Below are 26,297 nucleotides of genomic sequence, written 5' to 3'. Positions count from 1 at the left end.
ACATAGGCTCTGAGGTCTTTGACATCATATTAATTTCCTGGGAAATGTTGGCCACTTGAATAATTTTATTATACAAAACCAGTTTCTCTGTTAGAATATCATTGCATAATATATATATATACTTAGCAGGGCTTTTTTTGGCTGTCGATTAGCATGCCATATAAAATACTGTTGTATTTTTTTTTCCATGGTATTTTTACTCATTCTGATTGCAAAATGCAATTCAAGTGGGAATTGTAGTCTTACGGGTAAGGCCGTGGATGAAGACTGGGGCTCTGCGGCTTTGTCAGAGGACCTCCTCCATGACCTCAGGTCTGAACCTGGCTAAAGGTTGCCTTCCATGAATGTAAGATGGAAATAATTGTACTTATAATAACTGTACTGCTTTGCAATACAATTAATACTTTTCAAAATCCATAGAAATAATCAGACTAAGGGTTTCACTTTGTCGGTGTTGATGTAAATTGTGATACTACTGGTTTATACTCAGTTATGTCTGACATATGGCACGTGTTCTGCTTTTGTTCTGAGGGGCTATCTGGAGTTAGCTCCTGAAGGCACCCATCTTGTAGGAAAGTTCAAGGCAATGTTCCATAAAACAGGCAGCATCTATAGGTGGGACGGGAATGCTGGTACCTCTTCCTATTTATTTTGAATTTATTGTAATCTCGGGTAGCAGGGAATATTATAAAGCAGAACGCCAACCTAATTCTTCACCAATACAGTACAGGCCAAGGATCAATGACCGATATTGTTTCTGTTGATAAGCACTTAATTAAGAGCACAGGACTTCTGTGCTGAGGGTAGCAGTATGAAAACACGCTGCTCTCTGACAGAAAGGGTAACAGAAGTCAGCTCCAGATAAATTGGAATCTATTTCTGACCCTGCCTATTAACAACTGCACTTACCTAATTGGAAACATATTCTTTTTCCATCGCATGTAATTGGAATTTTATGTCTCTCTGTCCCATTTGGCATTATGAAGATGCTGGCAGGGAGGAAAGCTGGAAATCCAATGTTAAAAGAACGCGTTGGCAAGGGAGTGGGTTGTGGAGGCTTGTGACCTATTTTCCATCTTGTAATTGCCTCTGGGCCAAATTTTGGTGCTCGGCCATCAAGCCCAAATAAATGAGCTGTGAGAGTGACAGAACGGGGCTGGTACTACAGATGTGAAAAGGCGCTGTGGCGGGGAGGAGGGCTGGATGTTGGGAGCAGCGTGGAGCACGGTCGCTTGGTCCAAATTCTGCTGCCTACCTGGCTCCATCCCCTCGCACACGGGGCTCCTGGGGCTTCGTTCGGGACAGGGGGACAGAGCCTGGGGAGTGCCCATTGCTGAGCATTTCCCCCATTCCTGGGGAAGCTGTAGGATGTATAGGACAATTCAGGAATGTAATTTATTTGTTGATGATGGCATATTACAGTTACAAGGTAACACAGAATTCAAAATGCTACTAGCACCTTCCTTGACGTGTTTTTCACGTTGAAAGAAAGTACAGGCTTTGTGAAGGGTCATTTTATATTTTTTCTGTTTCTTGCTGGCAGTATTTTTTTTTTATTATTTCCTTTCTGTCTTTCTGTTTCCTTTTCTCTTTGCTTTTTGTTAATTTTAGTTGACATTAATAGAGCTTACTAGCATCTCATAGTAGTTTTATCTTATTTGATGAAACTGTAAACCAGCCATGACTCTGCAAGGACTGCACTGTAAGGGTAGCACAGATTTTTTAATATTTATCTTAGGATCTGCAACCTCAGTTTGAGCCAATATAACGCCAATAAATGTGAAGAACAAATATGCTGACTTACAAGTCAAGTTCAGATTTGAAGGCACCGCAGTCAGAGTAATGCACTTGATTTGTGTGTGTCCAAGAGCAGAATTGCACTTTGGTTCAGTTATTCTCCCTTTGACAAATACTTTAAATCCTAATGTTTAGTCATGCTTAAGGTTGAATCCAGCCAAAGAAGAAGAGCAATTAGCATTTGCTGTGAGAAGCTACCAGTGGGAAACAAGCAAACCAAAAACCTAAATGTAGGCTGCAAAGGATGAACTGTTCCAGTTAATTAAGCTCGATTAGGTATCTCTGGCAAATCTAGAAAATATTATTATATTCAGATATTATGAATTGACTTGAAATAAGAGTGATTTCCTCTTAAATTCATGCAACCCAATTCCCATTAAATCTACTTAAAAGCTTTATATATGGGCTTAGTTCTAACCTTTTGTATAGAAATAGTTTAATAGTTTAGGTCGTATCTTTTCTTCCCCAGCAGGACTGTGCCATTAGTGCCATTCATTTCTTCCTGGTTGGCACCTTGGCTGCTTTGTTAGGGCCATGTTTTTGTGCGCAGTCACTCTTCTTCATATCATCATTGAATTTCTATGAGTGTGTCTATACAGCTGACCCCACGTTTTTGGCTAGGTAATTACCTGAATTTATTAAGAAGCACAGTCCAGACATCTGAAAAATATTAATACCTTTCTAGGATGCACTTATTGTTGTTATTTTGAAGAAAAAGTTGAAAGCTCCTCATCGAATAAGCATTATGTGGGGGAGAGGAGGAAGAAATAGAAATACTTTGTACCATGGTGTTTCACTTACAGTAGTTGTGGTCCTGGAAGTCATTCTCTGCTGTGCAGGCAACCCAAGTGGTCATCTTCCTTCGAAACCCCAAATAATCTGTCATGAGAATAAAATGAAACTGCTCCCCTTGGAAACCAAGCACATTCTAGAAGGCATTGTCTATAAACTGGCCAGTGCATATCAAGCCCTTTGAATTTCCTGGGCCCTTTGCCTCTTAGCAGGCGGTTGGATGCCTGAAAGGCAAGGGGCAGCTGGTGCGGCTGCTCTGACGCATTGATGCCGTGTGAGAGATTTGGGGAAAAGGAGCTGGGATGTGGTAGAGGGCATCTGTGATTGCTCAAGCTGTTTGTAATCACACTTTTCCCAATATTGCAGTGTTGGGTTTGGAGAGAATCCATTCCTTGTGTGGATCTTTTCAGGAAGAAGAGGCTCTGCGTGCCTCTGCTGAGTTTTGCAGGTTCTGCGCCGTCCAGATGAGGATTTGTGGCCAGATATTAGGATCTCCAGAGAGATTAGAGAGCGGCTAACTCGTGCTTTTAATGCACCTCACAAACCCATACGTCAAAAGCTATTACTTTTTTGTAGCAGGGCGATCCCTAGAGAGGAGCAACTCTGTAAGTACATTATATGGGGTACATGGTAAAATGTACCCATTGCATAGCATCCTTTACAGAGGCTGACCCCAGCTAGCCAGCAGGGCTCTGCGCTGCCCTACAAGAGGCTTCCCTGCCATGGCAAAGGTAGGGTCACTTGCTCTGGGCTCTTCTAAAGCCTTGAAATATTCCTGAACTAATATTTACTTGGTTGACTCTCTTATGTGTTTATTTCTCTGTCTTACCAAACTTCGGCTATTTTGCCTCGTGTTTATTAGCCACTGTATGCTCACTGTTAACATTGTGCATACCACAGTGTCATGAATTATGAATGGCCACTAAATAAAGTTTTATGACATTCTTACGACTTCTCTGGAAATAGATGTCTCACTTCTGTCATTGTGCTTTTTGCAGTTCTCTTTACTTTATAGACATGTTGCAATTTTTAATAGCACTGAGAGACCATGGTACACAAAAGTTTGCCTTTTTCTTTTGTCAGTTGCTCATAATCTCTATTTTTCATGTATCTGTAATTCAGAATAGCCACAGAATTTCTTTGATGAGGGCTTGGTTACAGATGATACCCTTGTCAGTATGTCCTTTGGTGTTTATATTAATTGCATGGAAGCTTTTATTTTTTTTTTTCCCCTGGGTAGCACATCTAACTAGCTGATAAACTCTGTGAAGATGTTTCGATCATAAAATCTCTAACTGTATATTTAAAACTGTAATAATGAGAATTTCTCCAGTTACATAGTGTACTCACTTGCTTTTCATGCCATTTTGTCCCTTGTTTGGATGATTTATATAACTATAAGGCACAAATTGTTGTTTGCATGCAGAAACCAAAATTCTTTATTATACTCTGATAAACTGCCTTTGATTGCTTTTGGAAGATTGTCATCTCTTATTTATCATCCAGCACAACCACTTCAGTGTGGGGAAAGAACAAGTGTTTGTATTTGAGAGCTTGGTTTTATATCACTCCTATCTGTTTGTTTACAAGTGATGAGTACAGCATCTAACTTTTCATTTCATGACTCACTCTTTCTTCATGGATTGGGAAAAACAAGCCTTTTAGGGTTTTTTCCTCTGCACAGAAACCTTGTCAACTCGTTAGAGCCAGAGACATCTGCTCAGTAATGCCAGGTTCTGTTTTGTTACTTCAGGTGTAGCTGGTGGTCTGCTTAGTTGAGCATGGATAAATAACCCTGGCTATAGTATCACAGAATAGAAAATTACATTTCCTTATGGTTGTAGTTTAGCTAAATGTAAATCCATTTTGCACAGCCAAGTTGTTTTCAGCATTGATACAGATATATTCAATTTTCAAAATGAATTTATAGATAGATAGATAGATAGATTTGTATTAACATCTGAATTTTGGGGAGGATTAGGCTTAGTTTTCTTTCAGTAGCACTAGACACTCTTTTTGTGATTTTTACTTTAACCGTAAAGAGATATTTACTAGAACAAATAATTTAGTATTCAAGATGAAAGTATTTTTATACCAGATGTGCCTGATCTATGTAATGGGCCCTGAGATAAATAGGCAGGCACAGGATGCAAAATAAAGAAGAAACCAAATAAATGAACGCGTGGTATGTACGTTAAGAACGTATTATTACATACATCAGCAACATCAACAACCTCTAATTACTATAGGAGAGTAAAAGCTTGAATCAAGGGTACAATGCTAACCAAAAATATACAATTCTTTGTTGATTTCCCTATGCATAGACTTTTTTTTTTTTTTTTTTTTTTACTGCATATAAATTGTAGCTGACACTCTTTCCTGTTTTGTACCTAAGCTGGTAGGTGACACTGAAGCTTGTGTTTCTGCTTGTATTTCTGCTTGTGTTTCCCTTGTTTGTGATTTTTTGGGGCAGTTCTTAGATATTGAATCTTCAGCCTGCCTCTTTCTCTTGCCATAATGTGTGTCCAGACAGTCGCCTTCTTTGAGACAGGAGGATGCTTTCCTACTCACTAATTTCACGCAATTTTTAGAAATAATTATTTTACACAGACACAATTAAAATTCATATTAATATTAAAATAAACTGTGGGTCTTTTTAAGAGTTTTAAAATATAGACTGATTTCCCCAGTTCTGCAAAAGGTCTGATAAGATCGTATAACTTCCAGTTACTAGCTGTGACATTTGGAATATGTTAGGCTCTAAGCAGGCTTCATCATCCTGCCTAGGACAGAGCTCCAGGGGAGGCAGTAAGTTAGCTACAGAACATTTTTCTCTTTGAAGCTTCAGTGCAGAAACATTCAAAGCTTGTGATAATGTAACTTTTAAAGGAGGAAAAAAAACCAACACCCAACCTTCTACTTGAAAACAGTATTGTTATTTTCAGTATAACACAATGTTTAATATGAGGAAATTTATCATCACCTGCACGTCTTTATGTTCCAGATACAATATTCTGTGATATTTAATACAAGTGCAGCATTTCTTACTGTTTTCACTATTTTTCTTCCATGCATGTTAATTAGATTATTAACAAAATATTAAATCTCAGACCAAACCAGGTGCTCTGTTTCACATTGCTCCATCTTACTACAGTTGATTAATCTCCCGCTTCCCATTAGTAGTGTTGCAGATAGCACTGCTGCATAAACAAAATACAGAAGGACAGTTGGCATTTGGACAGAAGAGTGCTTAGACTTGAATAAATGCTGGGCGGTATCCTGAAGGAAGTTCATGTGAATGAATGTGACCAAACGGCAAGATCTTATGGAAAGGAAGAATTACGTATTTAATACTGTTACCGTTCATTCCTCGTTGAATTGATGGATTCCTTTAAACTGCAGTAAAATGAAATACACGTTATGGAAAACTAACATGTATGTTATATTTAAAGGTGTATATATGAGAAGTTATCTTTTATGGAATATATGTTCCCCTTGCCACCTGATTTTACATAAAGATATGAAACTTTTGTCTTTGAAAGTTGTAGAAATTTTGCAAGAAGTCAGAGAAGCGAGAAGCACGTAGGGAAGGAGGGCCACTGTGATACCACAGTCCCTAAAACAAGCAGAGTAACCGTACAGTGCCGTCGGGGCGAGGCCATGGGGCAGTACAGCAGTCTGTATGGGGCTGTTTCTCTGCACTCTGTATCTCAGTACCAAGGACTTAAGAGACTGTGATTTTCCGAGTCAGCAGCGATCCCCTGCTGATGTATTCAGCAGAGCAGATAGGGTGATTATCTTTAGAGAAGAGGATTGAGGCCTTACTTGGATATTCCAAATTCTGAATGAGATAGCTTGACGAAATCCTACAAGATGGCTTACGGCAGAATTAGTATCCCAGCTGTGTTAAGGAACAAAAATTAGAGCTAATCAAGGGCCAGATATTTGGTTTTGATTTAGACCGAACTGCCTGAGACAAGCAGGCACCAATTAGCGCTTACTGACACACAGGGATATAGATCAGCAAGGTCTCAAAAAAACATTTTACTCTTGTTGAGAGAAAAAAAAGCAATTAGCTGCACAAGAAATGGTGACTGAAATCAGCCTGTGGAACAGGGGTGGTAAGGATGCAAGGCCACGGAAGAGCAGAGCCGTGCAGGGAGCCGATGCTCCTGTTCGGGCCCTGAGCTGCCCGTGCGGCCCTACAGGTTCTGCTGCCCTTGCTTGGGAAGACGACCCAGAGCTTAAATAGGTTCAGATCATTTATTTTATTTCTTTTTATCTTCCTGTGTCAGAGCCCTCTCCCATACTCCCGTAACGCTGCAGGTGGCGGGGAGGCGTAGCAGTGGCGGTGCCAAACAAGCGGGCCCCGCGCTCCTGGGGGTGAGGCAGGGCCTGGGCCACCGCCTGGCTTCACACACGTATAAATGCCACAATAACGTTAACTTCTGCGCTTGCTTACACTCCAGCCAGTGTTTCAGAGGGTTTATCAGACAGCATGTTTGAACGTGAATTGCTCATACCTTGGTTTTTGTTTGGAAATTGTTCCCCGTGTTTTATCTGTGGCCTGCTACAGGCTCAGGTGGCTTCTCTTTGGAGGACGGTCCCTGACAATTCACCAGGGAGCCGTAAATATCTCAGAATAGCAGGCACTGTATAACCTTTTAAAAATGTTATTATTGGATAGTTTATGTGCTTTGTTTTAAAGCTTCCTCTGAACGAGATGATCTTTTTTTCACTGGTGTCACACACCTGCGGCCCTTCAGGGCCCGAAGGACAGGTTACCCGCGCCCACCTTCCATGGGGAGGCACGGACATATGGTGCTGCTGGGATTAAGAGCTCTCTTTGTCGCTGGATGGAGGGGATTGTTATGCTTAATGTGTTGAATGATTCACCATCTAAAGCATAGCAAAATGATTTGGCCTCTCCAGCATGGCTCAGAACAGATTTCTGCAATTGATTGGACTCCAATTATTTAAGCTGAAAAGGATTTGCTGCAAGGGCCTCTGTAGTAGACAACTGCCTTTTTATAAAGACTACCTGGCTTTCAGGAATTATTTGTGGTGCCCTGTGTGACCGACATATAGTAAATACCAGAGAAAGAAAAGGCTGAATCTCTGGGAGAACAACAATAGCATCATTATCATTATTGTAAAACGTGGAGCAGCATAAATAATATAAAGGCATAAATCATCAGAGTTTATCATCCACATAAACTCAACATCTGACCCAAAATAATTTCCAGAAACAAGTGAGCCATGTAATACTCTGCCTTCTTATTGAAGAATCCCTAAGAGGGAAATCTGGGAATTTACGTCACTAACAGTATATATGTTGTGGTTTGTTGTGATGCTCAGAATGGACCCTCTCTTTTTCTCCATTTTGCCGTCTTGTCATTTATTCTGCAAGATAATGTCTTTTTTAATTAATCTTCCAAGACATAAGCTTTGCCATTCCCGGACTGGTGAGTGGTACCCATAAAACTAAGTCTCCATCTGGAGATTAGATTACATCCTTGGTTTCACTGCTTCTCACTCATTAGTCTTGCAGCTCTTGGTTGAGGTTTTCCAAGTAGCAGCAAATCGGTGGTTTTGTGTTGCACTGTTTTTCCTGATGGCCGGTAGCAAGGCAGTCACAGTGTAGAGTTGTGTCTATTTATCTCAAGGATCTTTGGAAAACAGAAACTGATGGCAGAAGCAATACTGGAATTAAGAGATTAAGCTCTTGTTGATGATGATGTTACAACTGCTATATGCCTATTTTTATTCTTGGCTACATTATGAAGCATAAAATAAAATATGATAAAAGTTCAGCATTACATGTACAAAAACATTCCTTTTCGTATTGTTTTTTCGTTAATGTACATCTTGATAGTTTCTCATTTTTTTCACTTAGTGTTTTATATGGTGACAGGCAATGCTATCTGTATTTATCTTTGGATTTTGGTTTCCATTTTTAATTTACAGGGCTTTGCAAGTGTTTTACTTGTATACTACATGCTTTGAGTAGGTTCAGTATTTTTAGATACGGCAAACTTCGAACAAACCTGACTATGTGAGCAGTCACAGATGCATGATGGTGTTTGCTGGCATTTGAGGTAGCAATTGTTTTGTCAGAATTTGTCTGATGCTAACATTTAAACTAAGCTAGGTACAGACCTGAGAAAAATAGCTATGAAATATCTGATGCTGTTCCGAACAGGCATTATATGATGTGTTAGACTGCCCTTCTGTAAAGAAAAATAAAAGTGAGGCTGCTCTGGTCAGGTTTAGCAATGGACATCTTTACTGAACTCTCTGTAATTTTATCTTCACCTGCATCTCTTTCGGGTGTTGTGGATAGGAAAGCTGTGTAAGTAGTACAAAATACAGCAAATTACAACTCTCGAAAATTTACTTAATGGCTGTTTACGGGAGACTGGAAGGTACATTTTGCTGCACTTGATACAAAAGATCTCACAGGATGAAACTTTGAGAAGTCTGCTGCCGGCTTTGTGTGGGGTTTTGTGCACTGGCCTTGTGTAGCTGAAAAGATGATAAATGTAACTGCTGCAGGCTTAGAGGGAGTTCAAGTGCTGAAACCAGAATGTTTCCCAAAGCCTATAGCATTATTTGAAATAGAGAAGGCAGCTGATAGGACTCTCCATATGTTTCTATATTTTTAGCAGCTGGCCGTTACACTAGTAATGGTCTTTACCGAGGATTTTGATCTCGCTGAGCTGCATTGTCTTGGTGAAGTCCGGTCACTTTTTTGTATTATTTGAGTGGTACACAAATGCAAATGTTGCAGGGAGAAAATTCCCAAAGGAGGTTGGATTCTGTGCTGAACAATAGCTAATGAAAGTGTTGCAGTGAGCCCCATGCCACGTAAGGATGATGCCAAGAGAAGAATTAGCCTTATGGCTGTCTGGTAGCTCCAGGCAAACTGAGAGCGGCTCTTTCCTAGCTTGAGTATGCCAATGTGTAATTGAGTTCGTGTCATACCTATTTGCCCAATCATGCTAAATTCTGCATTTTTTGCATTGTCCAGATGTTTTCTGGTCTTTGAGGTAGTACTTTATCAGTGACAATGATGCAGTTTATTGAACAAGAACAAAGCAAGCTGGATGTGTGGATAACTAGGATCTGAATTAAGGAGGCAAGGGAGTGGGAAGAATGGGGTTTCTGACAGGAGAATTTCCAGGATATTCCTATTAAAATGAAAAATGTGAATATTGACACATTAATGCTGCTACTCTGCAGGGCTAACTTTGGGGAAAACATGCCAAAATGAACGAACCAGCTCACAGTCCCCACAAGTACTGTGGCAAACGCACAAACTGGAAGTGAAGCACAGCATGATTTTTTTTTCCACATTTTTTTTTTTAAAGTTTTACCATTACAAGGCATAAACTGAAGCAAAAAGGCTGTTTCCTGGACTATTGACTTGTTATCACATTTCTCCTATAGCATCAGCGTGCTGGGGGACAAGAGGGATTGCATCCCAGTCAGCTGCTTGCTATCCTAGCAAGAACACCTAAGCATGGTATACATGATGCTATGCCCCATTTCTTACCAGGCACTCTAAAGTGTTTCTGAAGGTTTTTTAGTTAAGAGTTGGCATTTAGCTTCTGGAGCTCTTGTTGCACAGGGGTTTGATGCGCTGCTGAGGAGCAGAGGGTGTATTACAGCATGACAAAGTAAGTGGATTCAGTGAGTAACCTGCAAGAGGTTCTGAAAAAAGTTCAGTTTCCCTGTGAAGACATGCGGTGCCGTTGGCTTCAGAGCAGTTCTGGCAGCGTAACACAGCACTGGCTCAGGCGTTTCCGTACGGAGGGGAGGACTAAGAAGCTTCAGGGTGAGTTTCATGCTTGAGAAGCGTGCCTTTGTGTTTTGGTTGTGTTGCTGCTGCTGCCTGATATGATAGGCTTGCAGCCCAAACAACAGCAAGAGCACAAGAGTGTGCAAAGATCTTGCAGCGTGTTCCTCTGCAAAGCCTAGGAGTCCTACGCCATAAGACGTACACTTTGAATATTGTGCCCTAACTAAGTTTGGCAAAATGTGAAAAAGTTTGCTTTCTGAGTAATTTGCCCTAGTGACTTTGAACTGTTTTGACAAACAACAGTAATATTGTTAGAAGGCTCTGGCAGAAAGCTTATCCACCGCTCTCCATCAGATGTCCACGCAGATTGGGGCTTTCTGCATGCATTATTTCAAAGGAATGTGAGCTACTCTGTTTTTGCCACCCTTTTCCCTTCAGCTGATGCTTTGTTCCACCCTCTTCTCTGTTTTCAAGTAAGTGCATTTCACATTAAATTGACTGCTCTATCCGAGGATTTTTCGTTTTGGTCTGTGTTAGAACCGTAGTTTTATGAACTTTGGTGGAGTCAAGCTTTTGGAGCATCCTTTTATTTGGAGGTTAGGACAGTATTTATACCTTACTGTCACGAGGTAAGCACATGGAAGAATTGAAGAAAACAAGGAAAACCACGTGTATGGTAACTGTGGGTCAGCTAGCCTTGCCTGAAAATTTCCTGAACATCCTTGGTGTCGATTAGAAGCAGTCAGTGGTTTCAGCATCGTGGGGACTGCAATGCGGTTGTGATGGTGGGGGCCGCTGCCATTCCCATGCAGCAAATTCACATCCTGACTGCCTATAGCTAAGAAGTAATGTGTGCACATATTATATTTGATTATTATAATTTTAACATGAGCTGAGGCCTTTATTTGTCCTTTAGTCATTTTATATTTGAAATTCGGGCTGTTTGAATGTAAGATTTCACATTCTGTCACTTGTGTTTGCCAATTGCTGACAAAAATGGCATTACTGGGGACTTTTTGCAGTTCAGGTTTTATTCAGTTCTACATAAATATGTAATCACATAACCAAAAGTGACAATGGATTCAGCTACTTTATGCATGCATCTCTCCAGTGTGTGCACTCAAACTCGTAACACGCCGCAGTGCCCAGGGCTTTTCAGAGGAGCTAATGTTCCCGTCCTGGAGCATTCAGCAGTCAAGGAAAAATTACAGAGCCATTTTAAATCTACCTCACGGTAATTAACACAGAAGAGAACGCTATGCAGATCAATAAGCCTTGAAAGGGGGCCGGGGAGAGCTCCCTCTGGCACTGGCACTGCTGTGGAGGGTAACTGGTGGGAATCAGTGGGGCGGCAGGGACACCTGGCTGCTGTGCGTTGCAATACTTGCAATAGTTTGAAACTCCGGAGAGAAAAATTTTGGCTAGATGTTTCAATCCTTTGAGGATCGCACTGTTCCTAAGGAATGTGGGGCTTAATTTTTCCAATTCATGCCCAGCTCCACTCATGGGTTGGATGTGTAATTGCAATATACTCTTACTCGATGGGTCGCCGTTACCTGCAGACAGGCAGTCTGTCTCCATTACCTCTGTTACCTCCAGCTGTTCAGGAAGCATCTTAAAAATGCTAATTATTTCTCAGACTTTTTTTTTTTTTTTAATTTTAATTCTGCAGTGGGCCTTGTCTGGGTTAATGGGTGGATTCCAAAACACAATCCTCAAAATGATTTTTGTCCTCCTGGGTACAGTCATGATAACTAACTCAAACCTAGAGGGAATGTCCTTATTCTCTCTCTCTTTTCCCCTTCTAATTGGCATTCTAGCTTAAAAAAGGGCCTAAAACAAAACAACAAATGATCAGAACAAGATCAGACATGATCCAGGCAAGAGCTAGAATGAACAAGCGTTGTCCTTTTTGGAAGCATTTGAGCTCATCTGAAATCAAACCCAGGGGTTGTATCAATCCAAAGCAAGCTCAGCGTGGTCAGTATCCACGTGACCATGAAATACCGAATGAATCACTGGAAAAAATGGTCATGAAGTCTCTGTACTCAGACATTTCGTCTTGTTTTGTGAGTATCAAATAGATGCAACTTGAATTAATCATCTTTTTGAGTTAGAAACTCAGAAGGCATTAGCAACATTCCGAAATTTAGTGCTTTATGTAAACACAGCGAGGCCGAGAGCGGTAGGAAAAAAAATCAAAACATTCAAAGGCATGCAACTGGGTAATTCAATAACCCTCACATGCAGAGGCATTTCGCACAGTGGGACTTTAACTTTACATGCGGGCTGTGTGCTGGGAGGCAGTCCCCCCCACCCCAGCCCAACTCCATTTACATGCATAGCTGGCCTGGTAGGTGTAAAAATAGCCGGCAGCGCCTGAATTGGAAATGGTCACCGACTGCTGCCTGCAGTTGCTGCCGGGGTTTCGGGTTCTCCGTGCCGCCGGTACTCCCGCGCCCTCGGCTGTCCCGCAGGAGCGCTGGGCACCCTCTGCGGCGCGAGGGCAGCCCCGCGTGTAGGAGGGGACGGGGACCTGCTATGGGCAATGCACCCCTCTGCCAGTCGTGTCACTCGGATAAGGGCGTGAGAGCGCCAGGGAACTTACAGGACTTGGATAAAATCCCTGATTATTATGGATGCAACAGCGAAGAAAGTAAAGATCCCCAAGCCCCGGTAAGTCTTGGCTGAGGACAGCAGGAATCAAAGGGGAAAATGAAGATCACGGTTGAGGATGTTGGATTTGAAAAGGGTTTCTTTGCTCAGCCTGGGTCTTGCTTGATAGCTCGCAATATTCAGTAACCTGCTAGAGGGGTCCATGTTTAAGCTTCGTTTTGATACTGTGACTGTAATTAACAAGCAGCTGTCACTAAGCTGTGCAGTAGCTTAAAAGCATTGTCAGCCACCAAAAGGCTTAGGTACGTGGAGAGACCGCCGTTGGGGAACCAGGTCCTTCAAATGAATGGGTGCAGTCAGCTATCCTAGCGTAACACTGCTGCCCTAAATGATCCTGCATCCATCGTTCTCAGAACAGGACTCAGTAACTCTCTCTCTCTTTTTTTTTTTTTTAATTTTCAAATCTGTTGTCTTTCCAGTATATTATTTGCTGTGGTTGCAGCAGAGATGGAGCCCCACAGGATTTATGCAAAGGAAGGCTGCAGTGAGCAGGACCAGGCACACGAAGGGGGTACATTGACAACAGTTTGCAAGACCCGGGTTAGGTGTGCCGTGAGTGATAACAGCAGTAACGTCAGCAAACCTCTGCAAACCAGAAGAAAATCACTTAGAGGAATATTTGTATAATGTCTGTGGCAAAATAAGTGCTCCTTTTTTATCTTTTTTTTTTCTTTTTTCCCCTCTGCTTGGGAAATTCATTTATAAGGTGGTTATTTTGATCAAAATTGATAAGAAAAGGTGGTAGTGCCAAAATTCTGGCAGAACAAGAATATCAGAAAACCTTTAATATTGGTGCAGCCAAATTTTATCTTCTCCCACATTGATCTAAAATGAAATTGTCCTCAGGTATTCAGTGCGGAGGACTTGTTGGAACTGCTGTAGTGCTTTAGAGGAGCTGTAGTTCAGGTTCGGTGTAGAGCTCAGGAGATAAGGGGAGACCTCTCGCAAGAAGTGCTGCTGTGTCCCAGAATACGTGTTTGAGGTCTGAGCAGCTTTGGGTTGAATTAACAGCTGAGCTCCAGCAGTCACGGTGGGAAGTGTGCAGTCAGGGAGGGCAGTGGGAGCTCAGATCTTCCCGGCGTGCTGGGAGGCATTGCTGAATATGTAAATCTTATGTTATTTTGGTTTGGATGGGCATTGTAGTATTTCCCTTAAGGTGAGTGGCCTGACGCTGTTAGGTAGCGTATAGAGGTTCCCTGTGATAAGAAATGCACAAAGAAGCAAACTCTGCAACAGCTCTCCCTCCTTCTTTCAATTTACAGTCACCAGGCTGTCCTTCTGGATAAGGTCAGCTCTTTGAGGAGGCAGGAGCGAGCCAAATCCAGCAGCATGTGATTTTTTTTTTTTGGATACTTCTCAGTTCAGCCTTCAGAGCTTTTCATAGCAGGCAGAGATCAGGCACTTTGATAATGGCTTCAGTGCATTTCATCGTAAGGGCCTGGCTTTGTTTGGCTCTGGTGAGGACTGACCGAGTTGCTCTGGATTCAGTTACACTCCTTTGGGGGATTGCAAAGAATTACCTTATTTCCCTAAGAAGGTGTACAGTACCTCAGTATATTTATTTTTATGATTCCTTATAAAAATGGTTTAAGAAAAGGTCTGTAGATCAGAGATGCCAATCAAGCTGTCTTCTGAAGGGAGAAATTGTGCATTGCCTTTTCCCAAGCAGGAATGTCATATCCAGCACAGTGCTTTGTTAGCTCAGGGCTTCCTCTGCTTTTGTGCTTTTTTTTGTGTGCTTTTTTTTCTTTTTGTGTGTGTGTGTGGCCACGCACACTGTCCTGGTCTCCTCTGAAGGGCAGTGCCACCTCAAGCTGAGTAGCAAGGCTCTAGTACCAAATACGAGGGTCAGAATAATTCTGCTGGTACTCAGCCAGTTCATGTGGCAGAAATACAGTGCAAAATCTAATCTTTTCTAAACTAAGATCAAATACAGCCTGCTGCTTCAGACCCACTTTGCTGGGGAAATCAGGAACGTGTTAGCTTGACTATCCTGAGTTGACCGTATGGTGCTAAATAACTCTCAAGTGGGGAGTCAGATGCTGATACTGAGTTCAACTTTGTAAAAACCACCACAACCAACAGGGCCGCACCCACCTCGGGTGCTGTGTTCAGTTTTGGGCCCCTCAGTACCACAAGGACATCGAGGCCCTGCAGTGTGCCCAGAGCAGGGCTCTGAAGCTGGTGAGGGGCCTGGAGCACAAGGCCTGTGAGGGGCGGCTGAGGGAGCTGGGGGGGTTTGGGCTGGGGAAGGGGAGGCTCGGAGCAGGCCTCATTGCTCTCTACAATTGCCTGAAAGGGAGATGTGGGAGTGGGGGTCGGCCTCTGCTCACAGATAACTGTGATAGGACCAGAGGGAATGGCCTAGAGTTGTGCCAGGGGAGGTTCAGGTGGAAAATGAGGAGACATTTCTGCTCAGACAGAGCGGTCAGGCGTTGGGGCAGGTTGCCCAGGGAGGTGGTGGAGTAGGACTCATGGTCCAGACTCCTGTGTCGTAACTACAGTGTGGGGAGCCTACTCAGGAAGTTTTAAGCTGTTAAGCAGGTCAGAAGTGGGAGTTACAGATTTCCAAAACAGGGGCTTTCCAGCCACAGAGCTATTCCTTCTACATTTTTTAGACTCTTAACATTGATGTGGAATTAACTGTTTTTAGGAAGTACCATGTTATTATTATTATCATCATTACATATAATTTGATATTATAGGTAGCCTGTATGACCTGCTTGAATGAGCCATGTAACTTTCATACAGGTGAAGTCAGGTGAAACTGGTGCTTTCCTCTGCTGCCCTGAGCTGGATTATTTGAGGTTTGGCCCCAGGATTACAGGAGTTTTGTTTCACAGCTACTGCTATGGTAGGAATTCAGGGGAAACGATGACTGGTTAATATTACAGTGAGTGTACACCCAGCAAATGTCCCATAAGGAGGAGAAAGGTTTTGTCTGCTTTACATAAGCTTCTGGTGTAATTCCCAGTTGATTGGGAATTAGCTAATAATGTGGAGAGACAAAAGGAAACTGTCCATGCTGGGTACTGGGCTATTTAAAAAAATCTACTAAAGGAAACCTTGCCTCTCCCAGTGGATAGAGGGATAGAGCTAACAATTCTTCATTTACTACTTCAGTGTCTGTTCTACCTTTCTGTACAGTAAGGTGCTTAATATGAGTCTTGCTGGCAGAACTGGCACGGAGTTAGGAACTGCTGCCTTTCAGTAACACCCATTTTGTTTGCATCTATTTTAGTCCATCTCAGAGGAACATGAAATCATTTTTTCTGTTTATGGTACCAGTAAATTTGAATCAATGGCCAATCGGTTAATGGTGTTTAGGTAAGTAAAGCTGTCTGATTCATTAGCGCTGATGGTGTTAGTACGTTTCTTTTTTTAGAAAATGGCCCTCTGGAGATAAGACAAGGGATAGAAAAGGATGAAAAATTAATGCTAGTGACAGAATTCTTTGTCAGCAGTCTGTCATAAACTTAATTTGCAGGCTAGATTTTTGTTAAACCAAGTTAAAAACAAATTTCTGTTAGGTATGTTTGGAATGGCATCCTAATTCTTTCTAGAGGTGTTCTCACATCATTACTTCTCTATTTAGGGACATCATTAGTAATGGCAATTTGCCACAGAAACCATGTAGATGTCTGCCAAGTTCTGAAGGTGTTCCAAACACCTCAAAATCTCAATACACGGTGTCCAGGTGATCCTAAATATTATTGCTTCCTTTAATACTATTCCATTAATTTAGCAGAAACTTGGTTCCATATCAGTATTTAAGAGACTTCAGAAAGTGGGAGTGTCATACAGGAGACATTACAATGATCCTGTGGCTCATTTGTGAACATACCATAATCCTTGTTGTTTCTGGAAATGACAAAATGATACTTTCATTCAAGTTTATTGAACCCAAGTCTTTTTTTTTCTTTGTTCTTTCTCTTTGTTCTTTCTCTTTTTTCTTTCTCTTTTTTCTTTCTCTCTCTTTTTTTTTTCTTTTTTTTTTTAAAAAAAATCTAGACTGTGTTTTCCAGATGCTTTTGAGATTCTATTTTTACATTCCTCCTGATCTTAGACGTGCACACATTGTTTCCAAGCTGGGATTTATACCAAAATGTTTGTTTTTAAGGACATGACTAAGCCCAGTGGGACATCAGGGATAACACGTGCCTGAAGTTCAGCTAGTACTGAAGTGCTGTTCTAGATTAGGACCCTGTTATTGATGTTGCTTTATACTTTAAAATGAGTATGGATTAAAATAACATATCATTACAAATACAGTAATTTGAAGGAAACTCCAGCTGGGTTAAAAAGACTTCTATTCTTTTTCATAGAAAACTATGCAGTTTTGCCTCTGTTCTCACAAATCCTTCATTGACATAGTAAAAGTCAGCTGGCAGTGGGTCCAGTATGTCAAATTAATGAACGTAGTGGGAGGACTCCTACAGATGTCTGTGGCAGCTAAGTGTCATAAAGGGTTTATAGAAGACATTTGCTTCTTGGCTCAAGGAAGGGTTGATTTTGCATTAGTTTTCTCTTCCTCTTTTGCTGCTGCTGTTTCTAATATTGGGCCAAACTCAAGAAAACAGCTAAACATGTATCCATCCTTTAGCAAAGAACATGTTTAATTTGAGATCTATTGGACCTAAAGATGTGTTAAAAAACAAGCTAAGTCTGAAGCATGATTTACTGAATGTAGTCCTTTATTCTTCCCCTGGTTAAACAAGCCCAAACTGATTAAACATTTGTACATTCCAGTGGAAAGAAAAGAATGGCTGGAAAAAAAGGTACGCTGCAAATGCTGGAATTTCAAAAAGGAGTTTGCAAAGGAATTGAAGGGGTTTCAGTGTAACGACAAATGTAGAATGAAAGTCATCCCTTAAAATAATTGGGAATTTTCCCATCAATATGGGAATAATGGCATTATAACACAATTGTAATTTTATAATGGATGTGCATCGTAATGCATTCCTTGACTGAGTTTTATTTTCTTAGCTTCGTCTTTGCAGCGGCTCTTTCCACATCTGGTGATACCAGCGAAATTAATTTCTCGAGGACACTCTAAGTCTTGAATATCACTACACATTATATCTTCTTTTGGCTGCAGCCTCGTTGTCTCTTGTCTGGCTGCAGCCATAAGAAAGCTTTTACCAGTATGTGTAATGGATGCCACGACATCAATCTTCCCACCTACCTTGGCACTGTATAGTCTTGGCTCCTCCGTGTCCTGTAGCAGGTCTGATGAGCCAGTATTCACCTTGAGGAGCACAGGAGGGGAAGGGCCACCTCTGAATCCCATCACCTCTAGCACAGCCACCTGTACTGGGCAATTGGTTTCTGAGTTTAAATATGTGCAAACTTGTTTTGATTTGAAACCACTGAATGTTTAAATCCAAGGTTGTATATAGTGTATAGCACAAAAGCTTTTCCTTTACTTACAGCTATTTCACCGTCTTGTTACTACGCAGCACTTTTTGCTATAAATAGCAATAGTATTTTTTGTGAAGTTTGGGGCCGTGCACGTGCTGTGTGCAACGCTACGGGGAGGGCAGCTCCAGCCGTGGGGCCAGCTCAGTGCCAGCGAGAGTCATGCCAACTTCTCCATCTCCTTCATAACTTTCCAGGATTAATTGGTTTAAATATTCAAACTGCCTGAAATTATTCATGTGCATATGTACTTAAAAGAATATTTATATGTTCCCAATGTATAACCATCACTGCCAACCTAGACAGATAAATAAATGTGGTATTTATTACATATACTTAGACCTCTGGGATTAAAATAATCAATTTTTTGATGTTGTTAGCAATATCTTGATAGAGGATACTTGGCTTGCTGGTGATCTTTTGTTTCTGGAGACTTGTCTTCCTGTTTGTACTTCATTGTTCCTATGATTCATTTTCTCTCTCTGAAAAAGAAAATTATCAGGTTACTTTATTGTAAGGTCAGTTGTGTCTTTTTTCTGGACAAGAGGATGCTTTAGGTTATGAAAGAGACATACTTGTTTAGTTACGACTGTCATTTTAGATCTGTGGGCTTTTTAGTTCAGTGGTTGATTAACAAACTCTGTGCAAGCAAAGGTACACAGCAAAATGAATTAGATCTAAAGTACTTTTACACGCTTGAATGGGAAAAGCTATGTGTTTTTTTTTTTCTTTTTTGAAATTGTTATAAGGAAATAGGGCATGTTGTTCATCCAGAAATTCAGATACTATAATTTCTTTAAGACCTGTAATTTAATCTATCTTCCTTCCTGTCTTTCCACAAAATAACAGAAGGAAAACATACTTAGCAAAGGAATCACAGAATCACAGAATTGAAGGGGTTGGAAGTGGCCTTGAAAGTAAAGCACTATTGTATTTCTTTTCTTTCAGATGATGAACATTACTTTGTTAAAAGCTGGGGAAAGTATCTTTCCATTAGTGTTATTAAAAACATTATTGAAAATCTTTTAAATGAAAACATTATTTTAAATAAAAACATTATTAAAAACATTTACCAATTACCAAAAAGATTTACAAATGCCATTGCAAGTGCAAGACTTAGCTCATGTTTTAGCATGAATGTCAGAACTGCAGCCTGAAACTCTGCTGCGATGGTTTAGTAAAAGAAAAGAGAAGAAAAGAAAAAGGAAAAAGCCTTTGTAGCCTTGCAGTCAGAGCTGCATCTTAGGCTTGTAATTCACAAAATCACCGCTGTTCTACTGCGATGTCCTTTGGATAGCAGCAGCACTTTCAGCCCCATAAAAAAAAAAAAGTTAGGGTGCAAAAGACGAAATATGAGTAGCTGGCAAGGTTTACAGAAAGCATTTCCTGAGAAAAAAACATTCCTTTTCAAGTCCTATCTTTTTACATTTGGATGCTGGTATGGAAAAAGCGACCATACTGGCAAAAGATACGTATGTGAGAAATGAGTTGGGTCATGGTAACACCTCATCTGTGTTGCTTTGTGGAGTTGCACCCAATTAAACCATGGCTGGTTTGAGCAGATGGTTGCTGAAATCAGAGAATAGGCAAGCCAATTGGGAAAAAAATTAGTGGTTGCCTCAAGGATACGAGTAGAAATTGATGCTCATAATAAAAAAATAATGGAATGTGTTTACATCGCTGTCATTTTTATTTCCTTGTGTCTTTTAAATACCAAATAACATCAAGAAGCCACAAAAACCTGAGTTTAGGTGATGCAACTTTCTGTCTGTGGTGGGCTGAATTCTCAACCCCAGGTGTTACCTGAATATATTAACATGATGAGCCACCAGTCAATTAAGAGCTTTTTAATGAAGAAAAAACAGTTAACAAGCCTTCAGCATTTTACTAATTATAGAAGCAGCTGTTGAACAAACACCTCCTCACTGTTCTGGAGTTTGTAAATGGCATCAACAGTCAGATAAACCTGAAGGTTGATGCACTGACTAATTCTGTCTTAATGCTGATTTTATGTACAACAATAATAGAGGGTTCAATTTAATGTGGACGTTTTTATAACTATTAGTAGTTTGAATGTCTTGATTTATATAATACATGCAAGCTACAACCAGTTTTTGCAGGGCCAGACTCTTCAAAAGTTATGGCTGGTTAAATTTTCTCCATGAAATCCAAGTAGTATGTCACAGAGTGCGTGCTGGAAAGGTAAGTTTAAAAGGGTTATTCATTTTCAGATACAAACCTTGACACATGCAAAACTTACACAAATCAAAAATGCTAAATTAAGGTGTAAAACTATTATTTGTTTACTTTGCACCAGTTTTGACTTCTGTTTTTCCTGTCATTCAATTAATAAACGTTCAATAGTTCTTGTTGCTTGACTGTTCTCGCATGGAGGTGTTTGTGATAATGGATAGGCATTGGTTCATTCTCCTTATCTGGAGAAAAAAAAATAAAAGCCAACCTTCTGGAATAATTTTACTATAGAAATGATTTCCAAGGACTTGTGTGGATGGTTTGAATAATGCTATCATGAAAGCAGTTTTCAGTTACAGAAAACTGAATGCTCCTACACCCCAGTCTTTTCTTGTTAAGCACAGAACTGTTTTTTACCAGGAAATCTGAATATGCTGAGAAATACCTAGGAGTCTGGTACAGCATATGACTTCAACACTACGCACCATGATTTATTTTTACACATATCTATAAAATGCATTTGAGAAGCAGGCGCATGGTATGTGCTGTAAGTGATGTGGTGTGCTGAGCCAGGAATGGCAACCAGAGGGAGGACAGAGGACCCAGAAGGGAAGGTTTCTGGCTATCTGAATATAAAACACTGATTTCCATAGAAGTTTTAATATCTCAGGCTCTCTGAGACATGTTTCAAATTCAGGCAATATTCTGGCATTGCAATTAGCATGAAAGAAGTTGGATCCACAGCCTTTTTAAAATCAGATAATGTGCATTCTGTCCTTTCTCTCTTACATTTTTATATGTAATGTCTGACAACCAGCTACTTACAGACAATGCTTTTGCTTTTTCCTTTGAGAATACCTAAGGTTACGATGAATTTCTGCATTGTAGCTTATTTGTTTGTAGTGTTCTGGAAAATTCTTATTTCTGGCTGGAGTTAATTTATCCTCAGTCAAAAGTTAACAAAGAAGGAAAGGTTGGACCTAGTGCTGAGGGACGTGGTTTAGTGGGTGACATTGGTGGTAGGGGGATGGTTGGACCAGATGATCTTGGAGGGCTTTTCCAACCCTAATGAGTCTGTGGTTCTAAGGTTAACCTAGAAGATAGTCATTAAAGACTTGTAGTGCTCTCTCACAGCAGATGTATTGGAACATTGCTTTCTGTTGTTTGGCCGGTTTTGTTATTTCGTTTTAACGTCTATTGACCTAGTCTGTGAGCAATATTTCGTATCTGTACAGCTGCAAATAAATAGTCCAGATTCAATCTTGGTTGCTGTGAAATTTCTCTATTTGTCCTTCAAAAGTTAATGTTAGCTACTGTTAATAGCACATTTTTCACCGTACAGCATAGTTGTCTCAAAAAAAGGACATTAAATAAAGCTTGCTACTTCAGCAAGGTTGTGGCTTTGTTCCATGGTATAAAATACCAGGGCAGTATTATGCAGCCCTCTGTACCTTGTTTTAATAGCATGTTACTGACATAGGGATTAAATTGCAGTCTTAGTGGCCCCATGTAAGCAAAGTGGTCCCTAACTCGAATGACCTGAACCCCAAGGGATGTGCCAAGATGCCAGCTGAGACTTTGCAAATCAGTGTGTTAATATCTGAATTTCCCACATTGCCAGCTTTGCATGTTCATGGCCTTGCTGGTAGCTGCTTACCACATACTTGTGTTCTGTAATCTTTTCTTTTCCTTATTAGTAGAGTGCTTGCTTCTGCATATGACCCACATATAGGCTCCTAAAAATCTCAGAGGTGTGTACACAGGGAGAGATGACGTGTTAAATATCATAGGATGCAATGGTTTCTGGCACCATGTCTTAATTTTCTTTCTTGTAAAGGAAGTATTTTTGAAAGACAGTTTGTTGACAGTTCGTCTTCACCAGCCAACAAGCTAATGAAGAGCAGTATTCCAGCTTCTGTGCCACAGAAATGCATCATGAATTCAAGCAGAAATCTGCATTTACGGAAACAAAATATTTCACGAGATTACTGAATTAACTGGAAAAGTCCACAGATCACAAATCATGGGTTCCTAGCATGGTAAAGGTATAGAAAACTGCTGCTGCTGCTGACTACTGGGACAATTTTCTCAAAATGGATATGAATTTGTGATGTGCCAAAGTGAGTAAATTGCTGAGAGTGCAGTCCTGACAAAAATGCTTTTTGAAGACCTTGATAGCACGGGGAAACTGCTGATGACCTACTGAAAAATTAGAGTTGACAACCAGACCAGGAAAGAAAATAGAGATATGAGTTACTCCTAACTCGTAGGATTTCCAAGCTTTAAAACATGGTGTTGAACCTTTGGATGCTCCTTCAGCTGCCAGCACTCACTGATATTTGTGCATGAATTTGTATGCGAAGCAGCTGAACTGCTTCGTGTCATTTAGTTGTGTGTTTGAGTTTGATTTAAATAAGAACATCATTTTTGTATGGAATAATACGACACCCTAGACGATGGTGGCTAGTCATCTGAGACACTGTGGTGGAAATGTCATGCAAGATAAGCTGTAAAAATGCCAGGCATGATGAGCTCGCTTGCTTCCTCTGTGCTATAGCATGATATTTTCCATTGAATCCTAATACCTTTGCTTGTTCAAGTAATAAAAAAGAGAAGAGGAGACCCTCTCTGTCATTTGATATAGTCTCCATTGACTCTCATACTCCTGACTGTTAAGTATTTGGCTCTGCGTAAGCACATGGTGATGCTTCAGGCATCAGTCATGTCGGGCGTGTGGTCAGTTGCTTTGCTTATACTTTTCATGAGAGCCTGTGAGAACCTTTTGAAATAGGATAGGCAGGACTATAAAGAGAACAGTCACAATTATATTCATCTAATATGATACCAGTATGTGTTATCCTGAGAAAGTACATTTAAAAAGAAAAGAAAGATTATGCGGTCTGGTATTTTCAAGGCACGTCCAAGGAGCATCAAGATCTTGTGTTTCACTGGGATTTTAGCAATCCTATGGCTCTTCTCTCCGGTGTCAAGCACTGTTATTTCACAACAGGAACATACACAGCAAGAGATGCTGCTTATAAAAGTTCCTGCGCAGGGGGTTAATCCTGTATAACTAATTCGTAATAATTCTTCACGTAGACGAGAAGTGTTTATTCTGCATTTTGATCAATGCTCAGGTGTACGCAATGAGTCCTGAAGTGATGTGCACTGCAGTCATTTTGAGATGACAAAAGTATGCACCAAGGAAATGAGAATCTACTTTGAAAGTGCTGTTTGCATCTTCTTAGACAGAAACAAATGAAATATATTAATATGCTAGCTGCCATCTGAGCTTCTGGCAAGAATTGAGAGCTTAAGGTTTTTAGCCTTTCATGTCATTCTGGGAACGAAAAACTAGCTCTGATGGATTTATCTCTAATAAAAAGAAGTTGTAGATGTTTGTAGTGTCATTCTCCCTTAACAACCTCTAATAGCATAAAACCAGACGATTTCAGGTTTGGCATGTTAATTTGTTGTAGTAAAGTATGATTAAATATGGGACAAAAGGCAAAATGTGTGCTCTATTTAGGGCAAAGATGCTTTTCCCATTGATTTCAGGAGTGTCAGAATTTATCTCGTGTGCTCTAGTATTTGATCGTGGTTAACATTTTTACCAATGTAGTTGGGTTTTCAAAGACATTTACATTTCGAAATACAATTTTGTATTTGTGTGTGCGCGCGTACACAACACAGGAGATGGTGCAGTGCTCATAGTTGTTCTTCAACCTTAACTGGGATCTCCTGCAAGAGCCCGTTGAAATCGAAATGCTTGATTGACTCCGGCCTGAAGCTGCAAGAGGTTTCTGTCAATGTGAATTCCTGTGCTACCTTTCTCTTCACCCCGCTGTGTGTTCAGAAGCACGGTCTGTTTTCTTAATGGTAAAAGATGTGGAAAATGTGCTGCAGTTTGCTGAAAGGAATTTAAAAGGAAATATTCTTGTCTTGGCATGTAGCGCAGTTGTAAAAAAGAATCATTTTGATGACATCCATCTGTTGCAGATTAAAATAGGTTGGAATCGGTGGCTGTGACGTGAGTTCGTGCAGTGCGATAAGCAGGACAACCAAAATACACGCTCTGGAATGGATCGGGTGACCAAAATAAATTGCTTTGTCGATCAGTGTTAATAAGCTGATACTGGGAGGCTTTCAGGGTACTCTCAGGATGCTAAAGAGAGGTTTCCCTTCTGGCAGGGAGGTGAAGTGGGCTGAGGCACCTCTAACCACGTGCCCACCGAGCAGCCTTGCCCCCCTTCTCAAACCCACTCCTACTGTTTGCTTATTTGAAGTATGAAAGCCATTACTGTCTCTGTGTGCGTTCCCTAATGCTAATTCTGTTCAAATACCACCTCTGTTGCACAACTTTTTGTTCTCCTGGAATCAGCAGTTGCATTAATAGCCAATTTACCTGCATGTGGGTTTGCACGTGGGTGAACACCGATGTGTGTGCTGAGTTCAGATAGCCTTCGTGGCATCGTGGTCGACAAAGGTGAGAGGGTGGAAACATTTCATGCTCCCTTGCTTAACGGGACATCCCAAAACCTAGCTCAAAAATGAAAACTTTTTTTTTTTTTTTCCCAACCCATAATGCTGAAGAGACTTTGAGTGTGGATTTACAAGTGCAGGCAGTTTATGAGCAAGCATGTTTGCCACATTATCCTGGATTTAGATATTTAGGCTTGAGTACTTCATCCGCTTTGTTCCGTGGTTAGCTACAGTTGCACTCCTGCTCAGTTTTGTGGTTTTTAAAAAAATTATGTATTTTTTTACCCATTTATCATGTCCCAGTTTGCGTCACAGCTGATAAAGTCTATTCACTGGATTTTTTTTGCTCTTGGATATTATTTTTTCTCCAGTACGTGCCACTGTGCTAAGCCAGTGCATTTGCGTGAACAAGCATTGTAGTGATAAAACTTCATATGCCAAGTACAAATCCAAAGCCAACGTATGTTTTGTTAAGTATCTTAACCAATAACAACAGGGTAATTCTTTTCCTTAGTTTTGAGCACATATGCAGAAAACTATGCCTAGGAAGTTTGATACATATTTTTTTTTCTTATTGTTTAATATGATTTACCGTGATTTATGTCTTGTCATTGCTTCTTCCTCAATTTTGAACTTCAGCAATTATTGCACTTTGCTCACTGTAGCAGGTTGGCAGTTCTTTTGTGCCAGTATTGCCCTGTTTAGATGTATCCGTATGTTAATACAGATGCAATATAAAGTCTTCACAATATTTATTAACCTGCAACATAAAATGTGGAAACCTTTCACTGTGATGAAACTGTGGTCTCTTTTAAACAGAAGCTAACTAGAGTTGCTTTTCTTCTTGTGTTTTTACAGTCTGACAGCAATGCAAGCTTTCTCCGAGCTGCCAGAGCTGGTAATCTGGACAAAGTAGTGGAATACCTGAAAAGTGGAATAGACATTAATACATGTAATCAGGTAAGATATTTGAAGGACACAACTTCTCAAGAGTGAAGTGCAGGACCCCCAGTGCCAGACCTATTTTTTTTCAGGCAAGATAGATGTTTTGATTTATCTCAAGCTATGTTTTTAGGCTTATTCTTCAGTGGGATTTTCCTACAGAAAGCAGTAAGTGCTTATAGAATTGTGCTGCTTT

At 40.5% G+C, this 26,297-nt stretch overlaps 1 protein-coding gene and 1 long non-coding RNA gene across 51 annotated transcripts in view; one reads left to right on the top strand and one right to left on the bottom strand.

Annotated features, from left to right (window-relative positions):
• ANK2 (ankyrin 2) overlaps positions 1-26,297 on the top strand; it is a 332,755-nt gene that overhangs the window by 161,969 nt on the left and 144,489 nt on the right. For 48 of the 50 annotated variants that reach the window (XM_072036850.1, XM_072036851.1, XM_072036849.1 and 45 more), the window contains one exon: positions 26,018-26,119. In XM_072036850.1, coding sequence (XP_071892951.1) covers positions 26,018-26,119 — 102 coding nt within the window. Of the gene's footprint in view, positions 1-12,721; positions 13,067-26,017; positions 26,120-26,297 lie in introns of those variants that run through there. The other 2 variants (XM_072036827.1, XM_072036844.1) reach the window with 2 other exon arrangements.
• On the bottom strand, positions 18,667-19,125 carry LOC110352560 (uncharacterized). The gene is made up of 2 exons (XR_011808682.1): positions 19,060-19,125; positions 18,667-18,966 (listed from the first exon to the last, which is right to left on the bottom strand). It is a non-coding gene; the product is annotated as an uncharacterized lncRNA (long non-coding RNA).

Source organism: Anas platyrhynchos, chromosome 4 (assembly GCF_047663525.1).
Source record: "Anas platyrhynchos isolate ZD024472 breed Pekin duck chromosome 4, IASCAAS_PekinDuck_T2T, whole genome shotgun sequence".
Taxonomy (NCBI): domain Eukaryota; kingdom Metazoa; phylum Chordata; class Aves; order Anseriformes; family Anatidae; genus Anas; species Anas platyrhynchos.
This window is presented reverse-complemented; position numbering and strand designations above follow the sequence as displayed.